General features: G+C 37.9%; 1 protein-coding gene across 1 annotated transcript; it reads left to right on the top strand.

Moving 5' to 3' along the window:
• The first annotated feature begins 2,064 nt into the window (after positions 1-2,064).
• Positions 2,065-10,249, top strand: LOC106024290 (NACHT, LRR and PYD domains-containing protein 3-like). The gene is made up of 10 exons (XM_029119809.2): positions 2,065-2,697; positions 4,306-4,350; positions 4,456-4,539; positions 4,698-6,411; positions 6,575-6,658; positions 8,492-8,665; positions 8,752-8,925; positions 9,111-9,284; positions 9,406-9,452; positions 9,576-10,249. The coding sequence occupies exons 1-10, from the start codon at positions 2,424-2,426 to the stop codon at positions 10,145-10,147; spliced, it is 3,342 nt and encodes a 1,113-aa protein (XP_028975642.2). The 5' UTR covers positions 2,065-2,423; the 3' UTR covers positions 10,148-10,249.
• Positions 10,250-10,509: the final 260 nt, after the last annotated feature.

Genomic DNA, 10,509 nt, shown 5'->3' with positions numbered 1-10,509 from the left:
GAACCCTAACCCCACCAATAGAAATTTGATTGAATTGTGAGGTCCCTAACGCAGGGCCGGCTCCAGGCATAAGCGACATATGCAGTTGCTTAGGGCCCCTGACCGCTAGTGGTGCCTCCTACTGCTAGGGAGCCCTTGACCAATAGGGGAAAGGGGGCCCCAAATCAAATGCCCCAACGTTTCCCACCCCTAGTAACTAATTACTTAAGCTACCGTTCAAAGGTTTGAGGTCACTTAGAAATGTCCTTGTTTTTGAAAGAAAAGCTCATTATCAGCACCCATTAGTCCTGTGGCATGTTGTGTTTGCTCATTTTATTGATCATTAGAAACCCTTTTTGCAATTATTTTAGCACAGCTGAAAACTTTTGTGCCGTTTAAAGTTGACTAGTAGACTAGTTTGTGCACCAGAGATATGATTACAGGCTCAAAATGGCCAGAAACAGAGAACTTTATTATGAAACTCATCAGTTTATTCTTGTTCTCAGAAATGAAGGCTATTCCATGCAAGAAATGGACTGAGATGTTGTACAATGCTGTGTACTACTCCCTTCACAGAGCAGAGAGTGGGTGGCCCCGGTCCACAACTGAGCAAGAGGACAAACACATTAAACACCATTACAGGCCCTCAACTGGCAGCTTAATTAAATGGTACCCGCAAAACCCCAGTCTTCACATTAACAGTGAAGAGGCTACTCTGGGATGCTGGCCATCTAGGCGGAGTTGTTAAGAAAAAGCCACATCTCAGACTGCCCAATAAAATTTTTAAATTAAGATGGGCAAAAAGAACACAGACACAGGCTTGTCAATGATTTTATGTCCTATTCAATTAGCTATATTTAGGGGTTCAAGCACGAAGTGCTGATTAGGGGTTCAAGCACGAAGTGCTGAAACCCTATTGTTGTTGTACAGATTTTTATTATTATTCTTCTGCCGTAAAACGCATCGTGCAGCCCAAACCGTAAGAGCTGGAGCTTTGAAACTTTGGCATATGGTAGTACAAAAATCCAGGAGTGGTTATTAAAATATGAGCCCGATTGGCCCATAGGTGGCGCTATAGCGACATAAAGCGCGAAAGTGGTCATAACTCCTAGACCGTATGTCGTAGACTCAAGTGTCTTATATCCCTGTAATCCTTGGCTCAAGACGAACAAAACGTATATCTCCGATTTCATTTCCGCCATGAGAGATTTTCCGCCATTTTGAATTTTGTCAAAAACCTACTTTTGCGAACTAGTCCCTGGATTTTCGCCCGATTGGAACCAAACCAATGTAGAAATGTTCTATGGAGTCTGAAAATCAATAATTATCAAAAAAAGTTTAAATTTCGATTCATGGTCGCTAGGGGGCGCAAAATTAAAGTTGTGGGAGGAGCCTATTTTACTAAAAAGGCTATAACTCAAGAAGTAGTTAAGTAAACTTCACCAACCTTGGTATACATGTGTTAGAAGTCAGCCTGAGGTCACAGTAAAAAAACTGCGTCGATTGGCCACATGGTGGCGCTATAATACGAAAAATAATACGAAAAACGTATAGACACCTGACCGTTTGTCAAAATTACTTGAAATTTGGTATGCAGTGTCTTTGCCCAAGGGGCCATGTATGCCTAAGAGGATATTGGCGTATCTCAAAAAACATGGCCGCTATTGGCCAATGAGATTTGAGCACCTATTAAACCAGGTTGACATACTCTGATCAGAACTACTTTCGCGAACTAGTACCTGGACTTTCGGCCTTTCGGAACCAATTCGGTCTACGATGATTCTCTGGACTCTCTAGATCAATAATTATCAAAAAAAAGTCTATTTTTTCCATTTGCCTGGCTGTAACAGGATAATTTATTCAAGTGGCAGGACAAAATACAAACTTCACAAAAATAGATGAGCATATGTGTCATAACATAGTGAAGAAGCATGCAGAGTTTTGTGGAGATCAGACAATAGGTGCAACTATAACTGTCAAAAAGCTTTGAAAAACATACATTTCCAATGCTACAATGCCTGTATTGGCTGTGAATGGACTTTTCCATTTATTATTTCAGTGGTTAAATGCTTGCTAAATAAAACGTAATGTCTTTTGATGTTTGGGTGCGTAAAGGCCTTAACAGCTTGAACCCCGATAAATGCTGCTTGCAGCTTTAATTCCTATTGAAACTCATTTAATCTGTGTTTTCATGGAAAACAAGGCCATTTTTAAGTGACCACAAACTTTCGAACAGTGGTGTATTTTCACTGTAAAAAGGGAAACAGTTTGTGGACAAGCATAGGAAGAGTGAACATAAGGGCATGATGAATGTGTCAAAATTCTCCTTAATTTTTCAGTACCATTATGGCATCTTTCCTATTTCCATATTAACAGCGTAGCTCTTGCAATCTACTCTATTCTAAATCCTTTGTGTGAATATTCCTTGTGTTCAGTAAACCACAATGGCTCCAACCATTAAGAAACTGCTTCTAGAAACCCTGGAGGAGCTGGTTGACAACGAGCTGAAGAGATTCAAGTGGCACTTGTCAGAAGGTGTGCTGGAAGGCTTTCCTCATATCAAAAGGAGTCAACTAGAAAAAGCTGATAGGCAGGATACTGTAGATAAGATGGTGAAGACATATGGCCATGAGGGAGCTGTGGAAATCTCACTGGAGATCCTGAGGAGGATGAACCAGAATGATCTTGCTGAGAAGCTTCATGGAGACAGACAAACAGGTAACTCACTTTAGGTTTGAAAATCACACCTTTTAGAGAATGTCAAACCCGAAATTAAAATACAGTTTTTCAGTATAAAATGGTCACTATGGCCAGGATTCAAGAACATACAAAAGACTGAACCTAGTCCTCTGCCTCATTCATCAATATTACATAGAAACTATCCTATATTTCTAAATGCAAACAAAAATTTGAATGGTTGTGCACATAAAAAAGGTATGAATTATCAAATAGTCGTACACACATTTAGGAGTTCGCTCTTTGTGAATATCAAATGTCCTTAAGGCTTGAGCAAGCATTTAATTGGTACATTGCTGTATAAATCAATGTTGATTTTTTTTTACTGTCCTGTCAACATGCTCTGGTTGCTATCTCATAAAGCAACCCACATGTTGGAAAAATCCAGCATCAATCGGTGAGCTCTGCCACGTAGCCCAGTAGACAAGTCACAGCAGTGCAGATTGCACACTACTGGAATGAATGGACTTCCAAACGTAACGCGTATGGCATTATATATATTCAGTCTATACACAGCTTTCCCCTCACCAACATGGTCATTTGCATTTCAAGATGCCACTATTTAACCATAAATGGTCAAAATTAATTGAAAGCCTACGGAGAATATAAAACACCATAGCATGAAATACTACAACGCAACCAAGAAAAATATTTTTCTTCGATTTAAATGTAGGTATAGGTTCTATACATGTTGCACACCAAAATCCTTTGGCTCGGGTCGTTGTTGCTCTCTTCATCAGTAGTTAATATGTTGCTGAAAAGAGGACAGCTGGGACAATTGTCTTTTGCATTGGCAAAATATGCTTTTCTTCAAATTACTTTTTCTTCCCACTGCTGTCCTCTTTTTAACAACATATTAACTTGTACTGATGAAGAGAGCAACAACGACCCGAGCCAAAGGATTTGGTGTGCAACACATTAAGTAGCATATTTTATGCATTACATAGAATCTGCAAATTAACAAAGTGGAAGGCTGTTCTATTCACACATTAGTTTTGGGAGGGTGCCTTTTTGTTGATCTAGATGCCGTCTATTCCTCCAGTCGTTTTAGGAACACCTACAGGATAAATGAACAAATTTGCCTCCACTTGACTCTAGCTTGTGAATGGGAAGTGTATAAAACTGGAAGTGTTATGAAAAACCGCCAGAGAGTGAATGGTAATTGGAAGGATTTCGATTTTTTTGTTTTACGCCATTACAGTATTTATTAAGACTCTCTTATATTCTGCAAAAAAAATCCTATTTGAAAATGTGCTCTCTAAAATACCGCTTGTGCCAATTCATTTATTGGAGCAGTACTCATTTGATTTCCAATGCCCCCATTCTTTATGATAATATAACAATAGTTTAACATGTAGGTATAAATACCTGGCATTAATTCACAATGAAAAACAATTTGAATTGAATTATTATTGAATTATTTTTCATGTATTTAATTATTTTTCCACATTAACTTGTTTAACAAGCAGTTCCCTTATTCCACCACTTGGAACTCTGATTGCACACATGGTTACCGCATATGCACCCTTAAATGAGCCCCCTACTTGGCCCTAAATGTGTTAACTCCTTACTTTCTCTCTTCATTTACAGCAACAGCCACACTAAAGTGTACTACCACAAACCAGAGCAGAAGCTGTACGTATAGATACTTGTTAACAGCTAGAATGGTAGTGGCATACTTAGACATGCTCAATATACTAAGTTCATTGTTGAAATTAATTTTGTTTCTTCTATGTGCAGCAGGCTTCCTGATGCTGTGCGGGTGTGCCAGTCCTTCAACCGTGAATGGAGGAAACAGAATGAGATCCAAGCAGAATAGAAAAAGTAATGCATAGGAGATGTGACAGCAAATAACAATGCTGATTGATTTTGACATATCCTTTAAATCGTATATATTTAGTATATTTAGTCTGGTTATTGTTAATGTTTAGTAGACGTGGAAAATATTCAATCCAATCTAATATGCATTCTCTATTTGTTAGAAGCTGTTGAAAAGCCATCTAAGACCTTCCAAAAGGAACTGAAATCCAATCTGGTCAAACAAGGAAATGAAAATCTTAACATGGTCTACACAGAGCCTTGCATCACAGATGGTGGAAGTGATGATGTTAGTAATGAACCTGATGTTGGACAGATTGAGACATTATCTAGAAGACCAGCCAAACAAAAGATGCCCCTCAATTACAGTAACATCTTTCAAACCTCATCTGGAGCAGACAGATATATCAGAACTCTAATGACAATTGGAGTTGCTGGTATTGGGAAAACTGTGTCAGTGCAGAAGTTCATTCTTGATTGGTCTGAAGGAAAAGCCAATCAGGATCTTCAGTTCATATTTCCAATAACCTTCCAGGATCTGAATTCACTGAAGGGGAAAAATCTCAGTTTGATTGAACTTCTGAATCACTTTTTTAAGGAAACCAAAGAATTGAAGATGCCTAGCTATGATGACTTCAATGTTTTGTTCATCTTTGATGGCCTGGATGACTGTGAATTTCCTCTAGATTTCCAGAGTAGTAAGACCTGTGATGTCAGAGAGTCTACCTCTGTGGATGTGCTTTTGACAAACCTCATCAAGGGGAATCTGCTTCCTTATGCCCAAATCTGGTTAACCTCCCGACCTGCAGCAGCCAATCGCATCCCTCCTGAATACATTGACTATGTGATGGAAGCACAAGGATTCAATGATCTTCAGAAGGAAGAGTATCTCAAGAAGAGAATTAATAATGACAGCCTGGCTATAAGGGTCATTGAACACATTAAGTCGTACAGGAGCCTGTATGTGATGTGTAACATACCAGAGTTCTGTTGGATTTCCGCCACTGTAATGGAGAAAATGGGAGTTGAACCAGAGAGTGGAGAGATGCCAAAGACTATCACTCAGATGTATGGGCAGTTCCTAGCATTTCAGAAGAAGAATTGTGCAGAAAGTTGTTTGGATCCTCTGTGGACAAAAGAGAGCATCCTGTCCATGGGTAAACTGGCATTCCAACAGCTGGATAAAGACAATCAGATATTCTATGAAGAAGACCTGAAAAACTGTGGAATTAATGATACTGAGATCAATTTGTACTCAGGTGTGTGCACATCGCTTTTTGTGGACAATTGTGAGCAGTCCCAGGGGAAGGTGTTCAACTTTAAACATCCAAGCGTTCAGGTATTTCTGGCAGCTCTATATGTGTTTCTGTCCTTCAGACTGGGTGTGAATCTAATGTCCAAACAGAAAAAAGACAACCGTGTAAACAATTTCTATAAAGATGCAGTGGACAAGGCTTTGAAGAGTGAGAGTGGACATCTGGACTTGTTTCTACGCTTCCTATTGGGCCTCTCACTGGAGTCCAATCAGCTTCTCCTGCAAGGTTTTCTGACCGAGACTGGAAGCAGCTCAAAGAACATTGAAGATACAGTAAAATACATCAAAGAGAAAATCAGAAAGAATACCTCTCCAGAAAGTTGTATCAATCTTTTCCTATGTTTGATTGAGCTGAATGACCATTCCCTAGTGGAGGATATCCAAATGTTCATAAACTCAGGAAGTCTCTCTGAAGCCAAACTGTCAGGCACACAATGGCAAGCTTTGGTGTTTGTATTGCTAACTTCAAGCAAAGAACTGGATGAGTTTGACCTGAGAAAATACTGTAGATCAGACGACGGTCTTCTGAGAAACATTCCTAAGGTCAGAGTGAACAAAGATGGGTAAGTACTTGGATGAAAGGTTTCTGTGACCTTAATGGTCAGAAATCTGCAATAGTTTTAAGTATCATGATGAAACAGTATGTGTATAAATAAGCTTTAACAGAAAGTAATCAATATTACTCAATTATGTATTTTGTTGCAGTAATCATATATTTTTCCACAGATTAAAATTCTGCCAGAAAAGCTCAAGTTTAGAAGTTGGCTTTCTACGGCTGCTGCCTGTAGTTAAAGTCTCTCGAAGAGCTGTGTGAGTACCTTGATAGAACATTCAGTTAAGATGAAATTCTTTGTGACAATAGTCAAATATAACTACACTGTAAACCCCAATGTATTTCTTACTCAAATGTTTCTACTAAGTGTAATTTAAGTTAAGTTAGAGAAATTTTCCTAACGACTTTTACTTTATTAAAGTTTAAAATGTTCCCAGCATGGTCTTCTTCAGGTTGATATTTTGGAATTGTTATATTTTCCTTTTTTGCATGTACTGATTAATTCATCTTAGATACACAAACATCAAACACATATATTTGTCTTAAGTAATCCAATCATGTAGTAAAACAAATATTTTGCACCCACCACTGAAAAGATCGTAACAATTACATAAAAAATCTTCCTGTCAAAACTCCAGTGGGAACTGTGCGTTCCTTTTTGCAAGCCAATGCCTTGTGAGTAGCTTTGCAAACTTCTGGTGAAGTTTCCAGGTTTTCATTATGATTTAAAAAGGAGCCAAACAACTGTGATAATAAATGGCTTCATATGATCACTTTCCTTACATAAAATACATTTCTTTGCATGATCAGTCATATTTAAAAAATCGATGCCAAGATTTCTGCCAGGGTATGCACATTTTTGAGCAGAACTGTATATTACTCAATTCCTTTAAGCAAACACAATTGATATTTGAAACCCTGTTAAAGTTTAATTTTTCATTTTTTTTGTTCTGGGAACTCATTGAGGTTTACAGTAAGTGTATAGTACTCATTTGTTTTGAGGCAATCAGTTGCCACAAAACTTTTAAGTTTAGGTAACTTAAAATCATAACTTTTTTTGTTTCATATTTGTTGTCATTACGTCAATTATTTAATTTCCTTTTTAATTAAACTCTAAGTATGATGGACACATACACGCTGAGTTGTACCCAAAATTAAATAGTTAGATAAAATTGTTATGTCATATTGACTTAATTTAATTAAGTGACAAGAATTACCATTTTAAGTTTCAGATCAGTAGCTGAAAACATTTCAGTTAACTTTTTTAGCCATTAAATAGACTTGTTATCAAAAGTTACATGTAAAAGTAACTCCAAATAGGTAAGTTCCACAGACAAATGGCTTTTGAGTAAATAAACTGATATCTTTTAAGGCAAGTTCTGCCCATTCCGGCCCAAGTCAAGCACATGTGGCAATAATTGTGATCAGACTAAAATGTGACTAAAATATAAGGGCTTTTTGCTGACTGTAAATGGCTCACTGGTTTTTAAAGTTTTGACAATAACTAGACAAAATCATTATTAAAATGATAAAACTGAAAGATATTCCAGTCAAAATGACAAACATTAAATGAAATCAACAAACAGATGCCAAAGTCAACAGTCGTGACACTGCCAGGGTGCAGGTTGTCCTTGGGTTTTCAACAATGATGAATTGGCTATATAGCACTGTCCGTTATTTGAGCTGATGCAATTGTGCTTTTGTAGTTGAAACTTTTTTTTTATTTCTCTATAGTGTTTTTCAATTAGTCTTCAGTCAGGTATGGCATGCAAAGAATATGCATATACTGAACATAATTGTTTAGTATTTACAAAATACTAATCTGCCCTAGAAAAAAAATACATGTTATCAGTTCTAAATGGTATGTTCAATATGCTTTCAAGTACTATTTAAATAAATGGTGGGAATCTATTTATTAGCCCCATATAGACTGAATGATAAAGAAATACATAAGGCTTCACTTTACTGGAGGGCATTGTTTATGCAACACTTTCAGGTCTCTGACAAAGAATTTAAAACCAAAACTGCTTAATGCCAAATTTTATAGGAAAGAGATGCATGTTATGCTGTGTATGTTGCTTTCTATCTAGGTTGAATCAATGCAACCTCTCAGAGAGAAGCTGCAGAGATTTGGTCTCAGTCCTCTCCTCAAATGTTTCTGTCCTGAAAGAGTTGGAGCTGAACATCAATGACCTAGAGGATTCAGGAGTAAAATGTCTCTCCTCTGGATTGACAAGTATACACTGTAAACTGGAGATACTGAGGTATTTTAAAAAATTTATATTATCATTACAGCCTTGTCATTTTTCTTTATGTATTTTTTAACCATCTGTTGGTTTTCCATTATCAGGCTAAATCGATGCAACCTCACTGAGAGATGCTGTGAGGTGCTGGCCTCAGTTCTCAGCTCAAACTCGTCACACCTAACAAACTTGGACCTGAGTGACAACGACCTGAAGGATTCAGGAGTGAAGCTGCTCTCTGTTGGATTAGCAAAACCAGAGTGCAAACTGGAGATCCTAAGGTCAGTGTAGTTGTCAGTGTAATATTCGCACAGTTTCTAAAATATCATGGATATGCAAATAGAAACAGAAAACCTTAGGTTAATATGTATGATACTTCCCTGTCACACACAGATTTTTATGCATGGACTGAGACAATTCTCTTGGTCACGGATGGAATTATAAACAAATGTGTAAATATCTACAGGTTGTCTGGCTGTCTTGTCACAGTGGATGGGTTTACTTCTCTGAATTTAGCGGTGGCGTCTAACCACTCACACCTGAGAGAGCTAGATCTGAGCTACAATCACCCAGGAGACATAGGAGTAAAGCTTTTCTCCAAAGCACTGAAGAAAAAAAGCAATAAACTTCAGAAAATCATGTAAAAATGCACTTTTCTTAAGTGTCAATTTAAGGACGCTGTAAAAAGTATAACACATATTAGTATATCTTGGATGTGTAATATGTAGATTGTAATGGTAGCTTGTCTGGTCTCATTGTAGCATGGAACCTAAAGGAGAGAACTGGTTAAAACCTGGGCTGAAGAAATGTAAGTACTAGATGCAATATCATGATAGTAAATTACAAATAAAAATGCAACAATACAAGAAGCATTGCATTACATACCCTTTTAATGAAAATGTATGGAATATTCTATTCACTTCTCCATCAGATGCCTGTGACCTTACCTTGGACCCAAACACAGCACACAAACACTTCTCACTCAGCCGGAGCAACAGAAAGGTGTCACGAAAACAAATGTCAATATTGGGGGAAAGGGTGGACGATCACCCTGAGAGGTTTGACAAAACGCCTCAGGTGCTGTGTGCAGAGGGTCTGTCTGGGCGGTCCTACTGGGAGGCAGAGTGGAGTGGCTTAGGAGCTTCTATAGGAGTTGCTTACAAAAGTATTGGCAGGAAGGGGGACGGGGATGACTGTGTGTTTGGCCTCAACGACATGTCCTGGTGTCTTGAGTGTTCCAACAAATGTTCCTACACTGCCTGGCACAACAACAAGAGCACAGTCATAACCATCCCATCTCTCTCACACAGAGTAGGAGTATATCTGGATTGGCCGGCCGGCACTCTGTCCTTCTACAGCGTCTCCTCTAACACACTGACGCACCTGCATACATTCTTCCAGAAGACATTTGTTGAGCCTCTTTACCCTGGGTTTAAAATTGACAAGGCTAAGTTGGGTGGAATTTCTGTTAATTCCTCTGTGCTTCTGAGTCAGGTAGAATAACGCCTTATGTTTTAATGAGAACAGGTGGGTCTTCATGGGAGTCAAATTGAACCACATATTCAACTACAATTGTGTGAAATTCAGTTTTGTAAATAATACAATACATATTTTAGCTTCTTTTTGTAGTTACTGAAATAGTTATAATATTAATATCCTGTGAGTTCTCAATTAAAATGACAAAAACCATATAATTGATGGTCATTGAATGAATTTTGTAAAAATGTTTAACAATTAAATGGCTTTTAATTGTGCTACAAGTGTGTGTGTTTGTGTTTGTGTGTCTTCCAAGTCCATGCCACTCTTGGCCAATTCATTGGGTGTATTGACCAAATCAGTCCAGTGCAGTATCGTTCATAGGCCTT

Source organism: Esox lucius, chromosome 5, assembly GCF_011004845.1.
Source record: "Esox lucius isolate fEsoLuc1 chromosome 5, fEsoLuc1.pri, whole genome shotgun sequence".
Taxonomy (NCBI): Eukaryota; Metazoa; Chordata; class Actinopteri; order Esociformes; family Esocidae; genus Esox; species Esox lucius.
Note: the sequence above shows the minus strand (reverse complement) of the source record. Positions and strands in the feature narration are given on the sequence as shown.

Coding starts and splice junctions, on each gene's coding strand:
- LOC106024290 (XM_029119809.2), top strand. CDS start 2,424: ATGGCTCCAACCATTAAGAAACTGCTTCTAGAAACCCTGGAGGAGCTG. Junction 8,666..8,751: donor TGTAAACTGGAGATACTGAG/GTATTTTAAAAA, acceptor TTCCATTATCAG/GCTAAATCGATGCAACCTCA. Junction 9,453..9,575: donor AAAACCTGGGCTGAAGAAAT/GTAAGTACTAGA, acceptor CTTCTCCATCAG/ATGCCTGTGACCTTACCTTG.